The sequence below is a fragment of the Alosa pseudoharengus genome, unplaced genomic scaffold, assembly GCF_046254945.1.
Source record: "Alosa pseudoharengus isolate Yale_2024_CS ecotype anadromous, Long Island Sound unplaced genomic scaffold, YU_APseudo_1.1 YU_APseudo_1.1_scf_16, whole genome shotgun sequence".
NCBI lineage: Eukaryota > Metazoa > Chordata > Actinopteri > Clupeiformes > Clupeidae > Alosa > Alosa pseudoharengus.
This window is the reverse complement of record NW_027468630.1, coordinates 20,201,836-20,218,850: the sequence shown is the minus strand read 5'-3', so window position 1 is coordinate 20,218,850 and position 17,015 is coordinate 20,201,836. Positions and strand designations below refer to the sequence as shown.

Genomic DNA, 17,015 nt, shown 5'->3' with positions numbered 1-17,015 from the left:
GGACTCATCCGCTCGTATTAGCATGAAGGACAAGACGGTCGGTTTTTGATTCTCTTGCTATCTCTTGGTCAGTAAAACGAGGGGAAAGCATCGCACTTGGGCTAATCAGCGAGCCCACCCACTTTGAGTTGGACGGTGCCTGTTTTGAATGCATCATAAATACTGATTTTGGCCCGTGGAGTTTGAGTCATTCACTAGCCATCTGTACACCCTTGTTCCCTGGCATGGTCGTAAACGCAGACATTTCATCTTGACTCACAAAGCCCTCACAATGCAGAGCCATGCACGGTGTAAACAAGGACTTAGTTAGTGTGTCTAATGCACTAATGTGTGTGGCCCTGTGTCTTGCTGTTTACTCTGTTGACCCATTTCTCCATCTTCATGCTGTCAGTCTGTTTTTCTGTTTGTCCCTTCTGCTTTTCTCTGTTTAAACTAGGCTGTTGACATCTCTTTCACAGCCTCTCTCTCTCCCTTTCTCTCTCTCTCTCTCTCTCTCTCTCTCTCTCTCTCTCTCTCTCTCTCTCTCTCTTTCTCTCTCTCTGTGAGTGTTTAGTGTCCTAAGATTCTTGATTAACTCCGCTTCAACCCTCGCTGGTCCTACTGTGAGCTGAGCCTTGTGTTTGTCTTTGCAGGTACATCCGTGCGGAGCAGAAGCTGAACGCCACCGTCACCAGCACCGGCTGCAGCGGTCAGCCCGACCAGCACGTGGCCTACCTGGAGCACGTTGTGGTGCGTGTGCTGATCGTGCACCCGCGCCGCGGAGACCTGGAGATCAACCTCGTCTCCCCCTCCGGCACCCGCTCCCAACTGCTCGCCAAGAGGTAGCGCTGGACCGCATGTCCACTGGCACCGCCACACTCTGCCCACGCGCTCTGGCGTACCATCGTCACATTTGTACGAGCAAAAAAAAAAAAAACCTGTAGGCAGACTTCTGATGCTGCAGTAGCAGTGCAGGATAGGGGGCAGCCGTGGCCTACTGGTTAGCGCTTTGGACTTGTAATCGGAGGGTTGCCGGTTCGAACCCCGACAAATAGGCAAGTTGAGCAAGGCACCTAACCCCTCACTGCTCCTGAGCGCCGCTGTTGTTGCAGGCAGCTCACTGCGCCGGGATTAGTGTGTGCCTCACCTCACTGTGTGTTCACTGTGTGCTGAGTGTGTTTCACTAATTCACGGATTGGGATAAACGCAGAGACCAAATTTGCCTCACGGGATCAAAAGAGTATATACACATACTACACAATGCAATACAATACCACCTTCATTTGGGATTTATCTGCAGACACACCTGAATGAGAATAAACACACTGCGATATGAATAGTGGCGTTTTAATTTGCGCCGAACAACAGTGTAAGAGAGGAATAAATGATGCCGTCCCCGATGCCCGACACTTCCTGTCTGTTCCGCGGGTATTAAAACCGGCATTAAAAGGTAGCTTATGTGTATCTAGAGGCTCCCGGCTTGATCCTCAGAATTCTGTCAAGCATGAAGCACACACTGCTGTCACTCACGGAAAGTTTGATGCCTTTGGTCTCTTGGCATCTCCTGTGCTCCTCTGCACCACAACTCCCCCTCCCGCCACCCCCCACCCCCCTCCTACCTCCTACCCCCCGGTGGCGGCTCTTCACCGGGTTTGGTATTCTCTGTGCACCGTGCGCGCACCGCTGTTATGGGAACTGAGGGCTTCTGATTGTTCTCGGAGCCTCATGAATAAAACAGAGGGGCGATTTGGAGTTCCAGATAGATCTCCTGGTTTATTTTTGTGTCGGGGGAAATCTGCAGTCGACATCAAATGTAAGTGGCGGAAAAAATGGAGTGCCACCGCCTTTGTGTTTCAGGGCCACTTTAATGACTTTAGTCGGATTGAAATCACCGTGTCATTATCCATGGATGCGCCTCTGTCCTCTGTGTGGTTTTTGTATATCGCTCCCTCCCTACAGAGTCAGTGCTTATGGTATTAGTGTATATAGTATTAGAGAAGGAGCCTCTCCAGTTACACGTACAGAAAGTTGTAGCTGAAGAAGTAGGAGAAAAAGTAGCAGCAGATAAGGTACTCGCCACGTATGGCTCCTCCCAAGACTTTATGAGGGGAACGATGATTTACTGATCATCTTGGCGCAATGCACTGGTTTGTCTTTCTCCTCTTAAAAATGCTATCCATGTTCACCAGACAGAGCCAACAACGGATTCCCCTCAAATGTGCTGGAAGGCTGTCCAGGACAACATTTGCGTTGAATTAGTGCGGAGAGCTTGTCGTTTGGAGCCCTAGTGGTAGCGTTAAAGTCACTTACCCATGATGCCGCAGAGTGATGGTCAAGGTTTACCACTTCATTTTCTCCCAGTGTGCCTGGGATGGTCCAGAGGTGACTGCAGAGAGAAGGAGACGTGGTGGGGCACACAGATTGTGTATACTCTGATACATACACAAGGAGTCATTGGGAGGGTCCAGAGCTCATTTTGTGCTCGGGCAGCAAGCCAAATCTGCGATGTTGGCCATGGCGTTGATTATCTTTCCTGACAGCAGGGGAGAGAAGTTTTTCTCTAATCTAACTGAAAGGAGTTCAAAGGACAGCCTCACACCGGTGGAACACAAAAGAGCTGCGGAGCTCATCTACATTCACCCAGCATGGGGTGGAAGAATAGATGAACATGAAGCCTTGGAAGTCCAAGCCAGTTCATCAGTTACACAGGTAGTGAGAGTAAAAAAGTGTGTGTGTGGGTGGGTGGGTGGGAGGGGGGAGGAGAAGAATTAACCGAATGCCCCTGAACAATCAAACACAAATGCCATCAATGCAAATGCCGCTTCCAGACACCGGGCACTACCTGCATTTGTTTCGATTTCGGATATTTATCATGTTGAGGCTTGTCCTTTTTAATTTGCTCTCTGCCCAGGCCTGTTTGGCGTTGACGCAGACAGATGCAAGACTTTGTTAGAGTTGACTTTGTGAGCAGGAAGGTAATTTTGCCGAGGCACTCCAATATCTGCGTTTATTTCTTTTTTTCCTACCTTTTGTGCTTACACAGAACATAGATGAGGATTGCGGAATACAAATGACGGCCACTGTTTTCAAAAATGAAGATTGCAATCTGAAAGATTATTAACCTGAGACTCCAATGAGGATCCAATTTCCCTACATTCTCCCTTACAATTCTGAAGTAGAGAAATATAATGCCATTAAACTTTTTTTTCCTCACTTTTTTTCGAGACTACAAAGCTGGCTCATTTCTTCAGAGTACTGAATTAAAAATTTAGTTACTGGCACAGTGCAGGGGTGTTTGACACAAGCTGGAAACCATCCCGGTACATTAAATTAAGCTTCTCGAAAGCATTCCTCTCTCTTATGCAAAGTCTCTCCTCATTTTTCTGTCCCTTTCTCTACCCTCTCGACTCTCGACGTCCTGCCGTTCCCAGGCTGTTCGACAACTCCAACGAGGGCTTCAGGAACTGGGAGTTCATGACGGTGCACTGCTGGGGGGAGCGAGCCGAGGGCCAGTGGACCCTGGAGATCTCCGACTCGCCCTCGCAGCTCCGCAGCCCCGAGGTCATGGGTGAGCACTAATCATCCTCCTCTCCCCTCTGTGTGTGTGCGGTGCTTGCCTTGCGCTCGGCCTCGAGGTCAGTGGAGAGACAAAGTTGTCCTCATCATTAGCTACGGTGTTGTTTTACCCAAGAGGCCGTGAGGAGAGAGGAAATTCTGATGTGTATGGAAGCACTGAATTCCCATTTGTCTTCTGACTTCATTATTGGAAGTGTAGCCTTATTACTCTGTGGTGTGCTGTCCCCTCAGTACATACAATCATCATCACGTATTGGAAATGTAGTCATTTATGACCTATTCTCACTGCTCTGGGTTGGCAAGCAAATTGTCGATGAAATGAGTTCTAAAAGCGCCCTTTCAGAGTCAGAGAATTTCAGCACCCTGTCAGAGAATTTCAGCACTCGTTTATTAAATGCACTTAAACAAAAACATTTTATTGGCTGCCCTTCCTCCTATTAATACACCCGTCACTTACACAACACACAAAACCAGGGCTGCCAGGATAAAGAAAGTCTGCTCACCTGAAAAACACAGCAAGTCATTTCATCTGACAAGCTGACCATTTTGTTGACCAGGTAAACTGAAAGAATGGACCCTGGTCCTGTACGGCACTGCCGAAAACCCGTACCACTCTCACGGCTCCCACCATTCCCGCTCTCGAATGCTGGAAATTCAGAGCCCCGGCCAAGAGCTGCCGAGCCCCGCGCCGTCACAGGTGACCCCAGAGCAGGAAGAGGAGGAGGAGGAGGAAGAGGAGTACAATGGTACGATTCATCCCACCTGCCCCGGCTGTGGCTTTCATCATGCTGGCTCAGAGCTACTGTTGGCCGTCCAAGAGCCTCATCCATTGTCTCTCTCTTTCCTCCTCTCCACTCTCTCTCCTCTCCCTCTCCTCTCCCTCCTCTCCTCTCACTCTCCTCTCCCCACCTCTCCTCTTCTCTCTCCCTCCTTTCCTTTATCTCTCTCTCTCTGCTCCTCACCTCTCCTCTTCCCACCTCTCCTCTTCTCTCTCCCTCCTTTTCTTTCTCTCTCTCTCCTTTCTTCTCTCCTCTCCCTCTCCTCTTCTCTCTCCTCTTCTCTCTCCCTCCTCTCCTCTTTCCTTCCTCTCCTCACCTCTGTCTCCTCTCATCAACTCTCTTCTTCTCTCCTCTCCTTTCCTCATCTCTATCTACTCTCCTTACCTCTCCTCTTCTCTCCTATCCTCTCTTCTCTCTCCTCTCTTCTCCTCTACCTTTCCTCTCCTCACCTCTCCTCTTCTCTCACCTTCCTCTCCTCACCTCTCTCTCCTCTCCTCTCCTCTTCTCTCTCCTCTCATCTCCTCTCCTCCCGCAGGCTCCTGCCACAGTGAATGTGGAGATCAGGGTTGTGATGGGCCAGACGCGGATCACTGTCTGAACTGCATCCACTTCAGCCTGGGCAACCTCAAGACAGGAAGGTAAAGTAGAGACTCCTGCTCCATCTCTTTTCAAACTATATATATGTCATCCAGACAGCAGTCGACTCCCCTTACTCCTCTATGCTCCATCGACTCTCTTCCTGTTCAAATCCCCCCACATTTCATCAGAAACTGTGTCCAATGACCGAGATGAAGGCCGTATTTGTGTTTGATGTGAGTGAATAAATTTGTAGTGTTTTAAAAATCTACCATCATCCAAAGACAGCTCATGTGTTTGTCCCCTCGGCGTGCCGTAGGACCTGTGTGAGCCACTGTCCACTGGGTTTCTTCGAGGACAGCGGCGCTCGGAGGTGCCGGCGCTGCCACCGCGCCTGCGAAACGTGCACGGGCCGCGCGCCCGTCGAGTGCCTCTCCTGCCGCAGAGGCCTCTTCCTCTACACCCACGACAACACCTGCGTGGACTCATGCCCCGCAGGCTTCTATGCCGATGACGGTGAGTACACACTCACAGAAACACACAGGCGCAAAGGCACGAAGGCTAACACCCATCCTGAAAGAACACATTCTCATGCGGTGTTGCATCAGCTGTAGCTATAGACTCTCCCCCCCACGGATTGTTTGCTCATGTGTTTGTTTACAGGCATTGTGTATTCATCAGCCAGACAGACAGCAGTAAACGCCAGCATTTTAAATTCCTACCATCTGTAGCAAATGTAACGGGCCAGAGAGGCATAATGTCCCCTCCTCAGACACATCTGGTAACCGCTTATTTAGTGCAGGAATTTTGCATATGAATGTGCAAAATGACAAGAGCAGGGGAGAAGACTATTTTGCAAAAGTTTCTCAGACAGATGTTTGGCCAAGAGGCTAGCAGCAGTAGATCTTTTTAGATCGGTCTTTTCACTGCTCATTATTCACAGACGCTGCTGAAATCCATATGTAAACCTTTAACCAGTGTCTCTCCTCCAATCCAATATTCTTGGCTTTTCTTTCTCTCTCTCTCTCTCTCTCTCTCTCTCTCTGTTTGATATAGTCCAGAGGCAGTGTCTGAGGTGCCATGAAAACTGCATGAAATGCCTGCGCGATGCCGATAGGTGCACAGCCTGCACCGAAGGCTTCAGGTAAACAGAACAGGTGATCATTAGTCTGCCGTGTTGATTCAGACTCTGCGACAGGCATGCTAAGCACGAGTGTGAGCGAGCAGGATGGGGGATGGGGGGGGGGGGGTCGGGGGGGATCGGGGGGGGGGGGGTTTGGGGGATAATCTGACAGCCTGTCACCGAGTTGGCGAAGCCAGACCATGGCTTCACAGTCATACCTGCCGCTGAGTTGATCTGACTTTGAAGGGAGGCGGGCATTTTCCCACAAAGGTAAAAGTCTGGGGAAGCATTTTTACAAGATAAGGTATCTAAAGCAGGAATGCACACGAGGACGCCGGACGTTTAATGTGTGAAAGTGTAAATAAAGTAATGAATCGCGTCCTGTTTTTGCCTGCGGTACCCTTCTCTTGTCATTGCTTTTACCTTAACACACTACGGAGAGCCGCTGAATTCGACCCATCTAGTTATAGGGCAGAAGGAACTCCATTGTGAATGGCTTCCCTCCCCTGTATCTCCAGTTGAGAGCAAGAGTGAGGCAGCAAAGCTGTGGTCAGAATGCTCTGGTCAGAACTCACATCTGGTGATCTTTATGCATGGTTTTGTGTGCTTTTCTCTCCCTGTCTGGCAGTCTCTCAAACCTGAAAGCTGTTTGTCGTTATCTGTTCTTAGAAAACACACAGAGGGTCCATTTGGTTTTGACGTTTCTAGACTTCTAAATGCCTTTTTAAATCATTAAGAGTGGGCACAGGTCAAGCTGACAGTACTCAGCACAGTTGTTGTTGTGTTTTAAGATCAAGTGTACAAAGTATTTGCTGTTTTAGGTTTTTGTTTTTACAAGTCACTCTAGTTGAGTGGTTGAGTGATTATTGCTTCACTTTGTCAGCGTTGCGCAGAGTAGACCTCTGCCTGTCGAAGTTTGTTTATGTCATGCCATGTTTGTCTTTCTCCTTAGCTTGGCAGGGATGACCTGCGTTCCAGAGTGTGCCAACGGAACATTCTTTCACCTGGAGGAAATGAAATGCAGTCCCTGCCACCTCTCCTGTTCCACCTGCACCGGTCAGTGTTGCCCAGGGCTTCCCGGAGGACCTTGCTCTCCCATGTGTATCTCATTGTGCATAACAGAGACAGCAGCAGTCTGTCTAGCAATCTTGTCTGTCTGGTAGACTTCCTGAGTCATGGCGACCATGTGGCTGCCACTACAAAAACTGTGTCAGAGGTCCCGGACAGAGCATCTGAAAAACCCACCAGTCAATACTCTGCTCTCCATCTGACAATCACTAGGTCCTAGTTGGACCTGGTTCTTTATGCCTGTATGAGATAAGCTTTTCAGCTGTGTGTTTTCATACTCCCTCTCAGAGCAGTGTTTGTCATGGATGACGGTGTCTTTAGTCAGCCGTAGTGTAATAAACCTGCCGAAGGCTGCCCCCTTGTAAACTCATCAAATCTAATCTTTTTTTTTTTGCCAAAAAATGCAGCAGGTTGCTATTTGTTGCCAGTGCATTTGCGTCAAAGCTGAGTGGATTCTATTGAATGGGATAGGTCAACAAATTAAAGGCCAATCCTTGGCTTGGCATAATGTGCGTGCATGGACAGCGGCAAAACCTCCAGAGATGGATGCAGCGCGCTGCGCTGCTTAATTAGTCCATCTATTCAGCTGCCTCTGCACCTGCAATAGCAGTGCAGACAGGAGGGTGTGTGTGTGTGTGTGGGGGGGGGGGGGTGTGCTGGAGGCTGAGGGGACAGAACTGTCACAGGGGCGTGGGTGGTACTGAGTCTTTTTTATGCTCACAGGGCCAGGGAAAGAAGAATGCATCCGGTGCGCCACAGATTTCCTACAGCAGGACTGGATGTGTGTCCCAGAATGCAGTCCTGGCTACTACGAGCCTGAGGCCGGAGGTTTCCATCACAAGATGTGCCGCAAGTAAGTCGCAATACCCATCAAGCCTGTGGACTTGCTGAAAGATTGTATTCTGTGTCTGAACTCAATACAGTGGCATGTGAAAGTCTTTCTATCAGTAGCATGAAAGAAAAAAAACCCTTCTGTATTCAAACATGGTATTTGAGGGTAAAACTCAATTTTACCGACGCCATGAAAAGAGTCATGTCCTTGTAATGGATTTGATTGAGCGGATGCTTGCAGTACAAAAGTCATGCAATCTAAAGGCCAATGCCCACACGCGTCAATTGATGGCAAAGTTTATAACTCCGTTACTTTTAACAGAGCAAAACCCATTGGCAGTGTCTGACGCATGTCGACGCCAAAGTTTTGAAAATCTCTTGAGCGTCAAATCCATAGATTTGAATGTCGCCGCCAGTGGGCCTTGGCCTTTACACCATGCATACCTGAGAGACAAATGCATTATATCTATATTATACTTCAGTGGACAGATAGTGTTGTTGGAGATGACAGTCTCTCCACATTTGGCCTCTGCAGGGGATGAGAGAACTGAAGTAATAGCAAACAGCTCAGCTACAGCCGGGTGATGCTGTTAAGAATATATACAAGTTGCGAGACCATTTGAGGTGTGTGCCTCCCACAGTGATTGGATCAAGGGTTTTTTCACTGATCTACTGGAGTAGCAGACACTCTTATCAAATAACCAGGCTACCAGGCCAAGAACTATTCCCTCAGTTGTAATGGAGAAAATTGGAAATTAAGTGTCTAGATGCTCATAACCAGGTATCTTGTTCAATGCGTCTCGATATTCAAATATCATGTGGCCCTATTCTCTCAAGATGATGTATACATTGTCTTTTTTTTATTTGTTTGTTCGGTTTGGTTTTCCCTCTTTCTTTCATTTCCATAATTGTCTATAAATCAGTCCCCTGGGGCAATAAGAGAGGACCAACAGAAGTGACAGTGGTATAAATCTCTCACCTGCGCCAACACCCAAAAATTTATGGTCCCATCAGAGCACTTCAGATCACAGTAATGGCTGAGAATAAGGCCAGCACAACACAGGCGGCTGACACGTGCTCTTTTTTCTAAATCTAACCCTTGCTTTATGAGAGCCGTCAGAAGCAAATAGAAGCTTTTAAAGAAGGTCATGCTCTGCGATTGCACACCAGCCGGTGGTGCCTCTCTCCAGGAAATTAATGTGCCCCCCCCCCCCCCCCGGGTCACTCAGCAGAGCACAATAATAAAAGACGACGACTATAAACTATCTGTTCGAGCAGTAACCCAGCGATCTGGGAGTCGACATCGACAAACAGTCCCTTAACGCAGCATACCACATGATGACAGAGGGACGAACTCTGCATGAGAATTTACAGAGATTACTTTAAAAAAAATGGTTAACCCAATAAAAAAGGATGTGCCAAAGCCAACAGTCTGTTTTTGAGATAAACATCCCAAAGGCCCACCCGTGCTCTTTTTCTAAGAATGGGAAGAACACACAGAGCACTGTTCATCAGCAGAAGACAATCATCTATTGTTGTTGTTGTTGTAGCTGTTCTTCTGTTTCTTTTAATCACACAATGTGTTTTATTCAGCACTTTAGACTATATAATGCTTTCAAAGCGGTTTGATCTGCTGTGGGGACAGCTTTTGAGAGTTATATTTAAAAAGTCACAGAGAATGCATAATAGGCTGTACAAAGAGAGCACTCGGCGTCATGCTAGGCATCATCCTCATCTTTGGCTGTCCTGAAAAATGAATTTTAACAGAGGTGCTCTGGGAATACTTTAATCACACTGAATATCCTTTTCCCTTGCTTTCCCATCCCCACTGATGGAGAATGATATCTCTCCACATGCTGGGATGTGTCACCCTGCTGAATGACCCCAATGCTCCTCGCCACTCCCTCCTCAGATGGGCATCCCTGATAAATATTAATGGCATGATGCTCCAGTGTTTGTTTGAGTCAGTTCACCACCACAGGGAGAAATAAAAAAAAAAGGAAAAAAGAGTTCCACTCTGCAACGTCATTTTTTTTCTCCAATTCTCATCCCCAGGGAGCCTGGCTTGTGTGACATCCAAAGGTTTTTTTTTTTCTGCCACAGTTCCAATCCCGCCAGCCGTCTCACTCATACCTGCTACCTGTTGTTTGTCCAGGTGTGAAGAGAATTGCTTGAGTTGCGAGGGCCCAGGGCTGACGTGCACCAAGTGCAAAGACGGCTACAACCTCATCAGCAGGACCTGCATCGTCAACGCCACCTGTAGCAATGGTGAGTGCAGGAGTGTGTGTGTGTGTGTGTGTGTGTGTGTGTGTGTGTGTGGAGAGGTGTTGGATGTGAGGCATGGCTGAACAGGAGCAAGCTCAGCAGCTTGGGAAATAAAAGGCTCTGAGCGCGTTGCGGCCGAGCAGATTGCGGGGCGGCTGTAACAATGTCACGGCAGTGATTCACGTCACGCTTAATATTCCTCAAGCTTGGCGAAGGAAACCGTCGCAGCTGGGGGAGTCTTAATTGGCATCGGGGAGAGTTTTTTGGGGCTCCGAGGTGCCTGGTGGGGGTAATATGGTGTCAACGTGTTTAAGTGAGTGCCGGGGCGGGAGGAGTGTGTGTTAAAAACCCTGCTCCCCAGTCTCCCATCATCCCCTGTGACTAAATAGAGGTCTGTTAATTACGCTTCTAAGTGCATGTCAGATGGAGACAAAAGGCAGTCGAAAAGGAGTTGCTCTCAGCTCTTTTCGGCATTTGTCCCTCTGCGTGAAGCCTCTGAGGTTTCGATCCACCCGACCTTGCAAAAGTTAGTTGCACAACTCCTCTCGTCTCCTCTCCTTAGCCGGAGCCTCTCGAGGCGCTCGGGTTTCCGCGGACGCTTGTCACCGGGCCCACCAGAGGGAGGGAGAGGCGATGTGAGCTGCGTTTGAAAGAGCCGCATGCCGCAGCTGTGGTGTGCCAGCGGGGAGGCCAGATTGGCAGGCCAACAACAATGTTGCTATGAGTAAACAGAGCTCTGGGCAGTGCACCCTCGCATGGGCAGGGGCGCGTCACGTTACATAACACCACAGCCCACAGACCTAGCTACCAGGACACTGCCCAGCTGGGCCTCTAGAGATGGCCACTTCTATTCCACCAGATGAGAGAGAGAGAGAGAAGCCTGGACTGGGCAGCGCTGGGCTAGACTGGACGGGACGGGCGAGCGGGTGGGCAAGAGGTCACACAGAGGTCAAGGGGTAGGCGCTGGGCTGGGGCAGGAGAGTGGGAAAGAGTGTGCATTTTGTTGGGGGAACAGGGAGCAGCTGGAGGAAAGGGGTGGGATGACATGAAGCACCAAATGGATCTGAGGGAGATGCCTGCACTGACTGCCTGATTTCGTTTGTCTCTGCCCCATGTAGCGGACGAACTGTTCTGTGAGATGGTCAAGTCCAACCGCCTGTGTGAGAAGAAGCTCTTCCGCCAGTTCTGCTGCAGGACCTGTCTGATGACGGGTTGAGTGAGTAAGTGAGAGAAAGTGAAAGGGTGCCCTGAGAAAATGGAAAGTCAGCCTACCCAACTCGCAAAACATGTGATTCGATGTACATTTTAGTTAGTTCATGTCTGTGATTTTATTGAAAATAATCATCATTTTAATTAATCCCTTCAAGGGGCATATATATATTTTTAAATCTGTTTTATAAACTTCATACAGTATGCAACATGTACAAATTGTTTATTTTCTAATTAAAGGCTGCATCACTAAGATCTGAAAAGTCTGTACAACTGTAAATTGAAGTAAATATCTATGAACCACTGTCATCAGAATTTCATTTTCAACAATTTGCAAATTTAAAGTGAGGACTTGAACAAGGATTTTGAATAAAAACCATGTGAAATGTTATGCTACAAAAAGATTTTGCATTTTTAGATGAACATGCTAGTAGATGAAGTGTTCTAAGTAAGCTGTGTAACGCAGTTGTAAATTTTAGAAAATGTTTTTGATGTCACAACTGTGTTTCAAGATGTTATGATGGCAAAATAAATCTGAAAGAGGTTGGAAACCGTCTCGCATTCAATATACCCTTTCATATGGTTGTGTGTGTATGTGTGTGCACGTGTGTGTGCGTGTGCATACACGGCATGTGTGTGTGAGTATGTCTCCTACTCCATGAAGAAAATCAGTGACCTTTTGTCCTGATCACATATTCTCCATGGTAAATACGCATCATTTGGCTCTGATCTCACTGCCATTGCCAAACACTGAGGACTTGAACTTTACTGGAGGTGTTTACATTTCTTATCAGAACACTACTTAGCCAGGGTGACTTGAGTGCATATCAACCGAGCTGCTCTATAGCCAAACGCCTCTTAAAGCTGATGGGTCATTATTTCAGAATGCAAGTATTTAAATGTATAATCTATTTTCATTGATGTGACAAACAGATGGTCTTTCCTTAGTGTTTTTACATATGAGCTCCATTTGAGAGATGGCCACATTGTTGCTGTTTGTACATTCGGTTTTTACAGGAGAGGAGTATTGTCTCTACTGAAGATGAGCTTTCTAAAGCCTATCATATCCAGGGAAATAACAGATATAAGATCACACAGTTTTTAGGGGAAACGCTGGGGTCCCTAATATGGAGGTCCCCATATTTTGTTGTATTCTTTCTTGTCACATTTAATTGCTGGTGACTATGGACTTCTTGTCAAAGTCTGCCACCCCTTGGATAATAATGTAACTGCATGATGCATGCTTACACTGATTTTTCCAATCCAAGTTAGATAAGTTAACCAAATAGATGCTGTGTTTACTTACCTATTTTAAGAGATATAGCCTGCACCACTTCTAAAATATCATATTCAGTAGCACCTGTAAATATTATGTTGCTGAGCAAAGAATCTAGATGACAAGTTGAATGGAAGCATGTAAAAATGAGTTTACTCCTAAATGGGTTTTTTTCAGCCACAAAAAAGATAATTTTGTTATTGTTTGATGCTGCTAAAGTTGTCTGGTCTCTCTTTCAAGTGTTATCTGTGAGACCAGCAGTGGGACTGCCTATAGCAGCCAAAATGATCATTTTGATTTAAAAAGATTGGCCTATTTAATTCCCAAGAGCCATGATATTTATACATTCAATGGAAAAGCCATGGTTTTGTTTGGCCATTGTTTGCACCTTCTTTGTAGGCTAATGAATATTAGAGTAGGCTAATTAAATAAGCCATTTCATGAAGATTTGTCTTTTTGTTTTAAAGGGACACCAGGCAAGCCTGATGCTTTTTCTCTACGAAACTCCCCCTCGCTCGGTCTGAAGCTCTTTTCCTTTTCATTGCATCTTCCGTCAAGGGTTTTCGCTGCTTCTTCACCGGCTCTGCCATTATAAACACGTTTGCAACAATCGCTAGCGTTTCGTTAGCCTCCCTCTGTGCTGTGCATGCAGGATGGAAACTGAAACTGCTTCGGTCGCCGGGTACGATACACTGAACTTGCAAGCGGGATATTCTTCCTACAGTAGCCTATAGGGGCGGGCGAGAGAGTCTTCATTTGCCCCTTTAATGAGTAATTTAACCATATACCGACTTACGAAGATGAGTAATTAACACGAAAACGTTGCCTGGTGTCCCTTTAATCCCCACATGAGCCTAACCTGGAAGATGTATTGTGTTCAGACTCTAATTATACAGTCAATACTTTAGACTCGACAAATTACAGCCTAGTTAGCGTATTAGACTTATGGCGGCCTTACATTGTACGATTTTGGCCTGTTTTCACAGTCGGCGACTAAATTTCCCAAGTCGGACAGAAATCATGGGTGTTGTACTGGAATCGCGGCGCGCTCCCGTCAACTAGATCATTAAGTGTAAGGTGCCAATCTTAGCGGTTTTAAGTCAGTCGGAGTCAGTCCTTTTCTAGTTTTGCCGTTACGACAATATCAAACATGTTTGATATTATCGCAAGTCTTTCTAGTCGTGGCTCATGCAAATAGTGACGTGAACTATAAAAACCAATAGTGACCTCTCTCCAACACCAAACAGGAAGGGGCAAAGTATAGGCGACAGTCATATAGGGATTGTCAAAGTTTTTTTTTTTTTGTCATCTACTTCCTGAATTTTTGGTCAACTATACCCAGGACACCGAACCACCGGGGCACATGAAATTTGGTGGGTATGTAGCCCCACTAGACTTTTACGGAAAATTTTCGTTTCGTCCCCGGGGGCCACTCCCCCCCCCCCCCCCGTGCTGGGCCCCCGAACCGCAAAAAAAGCACCTAAATAACTACCTGAACCGTGGCACTGAGGATGAAGAATCTTTTATGGTATGTTGGTCTCAAGGGCCCACATCAACCTGGCCCATAATCACTCATTTGTGATTTGCACCCCCCCGGTAAAAAATTAAAATGCAATATTATTCTGCTTTAATCGCCCCTATCTTCAGTTAAGATGTTCAGAACTGCACCAAATTTTATGTGTATGATTAACCTGGCATTCTCTGGGGGTATGATGGCGGTGCACACATATACACATGCACACACACACAGGCACCCACATACTATCGGTATTAGAACGGCCGATACATAATTACAAATTCAGTAGGATTAAAAGAAAGCCAAAATAAATATTCATCATCATCATCATGGCTGCATTTCCAGTATTGGCGATAAGTAGTCGTTTGTCCACTAGATGGCGAATCGTTGCAGTGAGACGTAATTTTGTTGGAAGTTAAAAGTGGGTTGGAAAAACAATGGACGCTTACTACAAGGACTTAGTTTACCGCAGAGAACGTCTAATAAGGATAGGACGATGTTCACATGAAATGTAATTCCCATTTCTTATTGAAGCGGAAATAAATCTGAGGATGTTTATCGGACATGCTTGGTTTTTACTGCAGGTACGTTAATCTTATAATATCAATAAGGACCTAGGTAATGTTACCGTTAGCGTTGGTTGAGTGCTGGAGGCCAATTTGATTGATTGCATTTGTAGAAAACTATGCGGTTATACCAAGCAAATTGATAGCAGCACTGTAATTGTATCTTTCGACTGTCATTTGTTGCACGTGCTACAAAAATCATTCTGTGCAATGGAAGATTTACCAACGTTACACCGGTCTGATACAGTTTTGCCTATACATGCGTGAGACTGAGACGCCTGTTTATTTTGTTTTAAGTGCGTGCAGGGTGTGAGAGGGGAATCGATGTGCTTTGATTCCAGTTTGGTAGTTGTAGTCTGTGAAATTAAAAAGCATGTGTGTGTGAAGTATCCAAACAATGACATCTTAATTTAATTATGGCTGCTTTAGCAACACACTTTAAGCTACTGTGTAGTGGGTACCATTTAGAAGTGGCTACTTCATTCGCACTTTCCTTGACTCATGGAGCTGCGTGAATTTTATTAAAACTTTTCGCCACGATATGGCAGTTTAAGTCCGCTTGATACTGTAAGGCGTAAGCCATTGGTTTCCAAAGGAGATTTTATTTGTGTCGCCAGCATAGCCTATTGACAATTTATGTTGTAAATAGGCCTACCTTATAAGCCTACCTGTAGCTTAGGGAAGCTAACAGCTTTCTATTAGGATTTAGTTTGTTAGTTACAGTTTTGTCATAACTCCCTGATGCATTTTTGCATTTAGAATAGCCAGAGCGTGGATATCTCAATCGGAAAATTAAACAATATCGGGTGAACCCAGCCTGATCGGCCCGCTATTTTTTTTTTTTTGATTTCTTAAAAGATTGAGCTTGGTCTGGTGAAAGCCAGACTAGCCATGGACCTCAGTTACACAATGCAAGGGAACATGAATCAGCCTATATTTGCACGAACAATAACGGACAACAGCTCTTCAACTTTGGCCCGTTAAAATGTGTATGAACAGTCTAGCGACGCATATTTCATCAAGGCCCATTTGGACATGTCAGTTATTTGCACCACTGGTTAGATGTAAAACAGCATTTCGTTTCAGACTACTGTTACTTAATTTGTGCATTAACAATAACGTTTCAGACTACTGTTACTTAATTTGTGCATTGACAATAAAGTATTACATGAACTAAAGATGACTAAAATCTTATGTAGAAGAAGAAACATTCACAAAAAATCCATCCATCCAAAAATGACCTTTGTTTTTGATAGCTGTTGAAAACGGCATGGAACTGACAGAGATGTTTTTGTTTATAAATAAATAAATAAATAAATAAATAACATTATGCTGATACCTTTTACTTTTCCCAAATACAATGTAGCATACAGGTGTAAGTGACCTTTCATCAGAACTGTGATGAACTGCCCTACTTGTGATTGTTTAGAGAGTTTAAAGGTTTAATAACAATGCTACATCTTCTTTGGCTATTCTACAATCTATTCACCTTTTCAGCACCAGTAGGCTACTTTCTCAGACACACTCAGGCATGCCAAACAAGCATACACAAAAGTTTCAAGAGTGGGGGATGGAGTAAAATATGGAGACAAATTGAAGTGTGATTCATTTTCGCGGAACGGATGTACAGGACTGAGCGGCGGTCATATTTTGTACCGCTATGCGGTACATCTAGTTCTTACAATATTTGTCATTTCTTATACATATTTAGTCGGCTCTTCCACGTGACAGAACAACACTATATCGGTTATGGATGTCACGCATGAAACAATGCTGCAGAAACATGAAAATTAGGGGTTTGCACGGCGTGTCATCAGATCTGGACGTCGCCATATTGGAGATACTCGCCTCTTTAGAAAGCATTAGGCACTGAAGTAAATCCCAAACATCGTCAAGGAAAATGGATAATTATTGCCGTGTTTTAGGTTGTACCAATAGGTCCGACTGAGAAAAACATCTGGTGTAGGTATCGACTTCCAAAAGTTATTAAAAAACCAGGGAGAAAGGAGAATAATGTCAGAAGTTATCAGCTGAAGGGGGCGCTTGTGGTTGAACTTGGTACTTCGTCTCCCTCACCCAACTCATATGGATCTGCGCTGCCAATAAACCGTAATTTCTCGAAATATCGCGCATTGTCTTGTGGTCCAAGTCCTGCCCTATATGCCTTTGCATCTTAGACGCATTTTGATGAGCTTTTCTGTTGTTTAGACACGGCTACAATCACGTAAGATATCCAAAGTGCATAATACTC

The 17,015-nt window shown here is 45.9% G+C and overlaps 1 protein-coding gene across 1 annotated transcript in view; it reads left to right on the top strand.

Moving 5' to 3' along the window:
* Positions 1-11,957, top strand: part of pcsk6 (proprotein convertase subtilisin/kexin type 6) — a 33,258-nt gene extending 21,301 nt beyond the window's left edge. The window contains exons 12-21 of the mRNA XM_076287383.1: positions 633-821; positions 3,411-3,547; positions 4,113-4,301; positions 4,870-4,972; positions 5,230-5,426; positions 5,967-6,054; positions 6,986-7,089; positions 7,825-7,954; positions 10,088-10,200; positions 11,316-11,957. Coding sequence (XP_076143498.1) covers positions 633-821; positions 3,411-3,547; positions 4,113-4,301; positions 4,870-4,972; positions 5,230-5,426; positions 5,967-6,054; positions 6,986-7,089; positions 7,825-7,954; positions 10,088-10,200; positions 11,316-11,413 — 1,348 coding nt within the window. The 3' untranslated portion in view covers positions 11,414-11,957. The remainder of the gene's footprint in view (positions 1-632; positions 822-3,410; positions 3,548-4,112; positions 4,302-4,869; positions 4,973-5,229; positions 5,427-5,966; positions 6,055-6,985; positions 7,090-7,824; positions 7,955-10,087; positions 10,201-11,315) is intronic.
* The last annotated feature ends 5,058 nt before the right edge of the window (positions 11,958-17,015 follow it).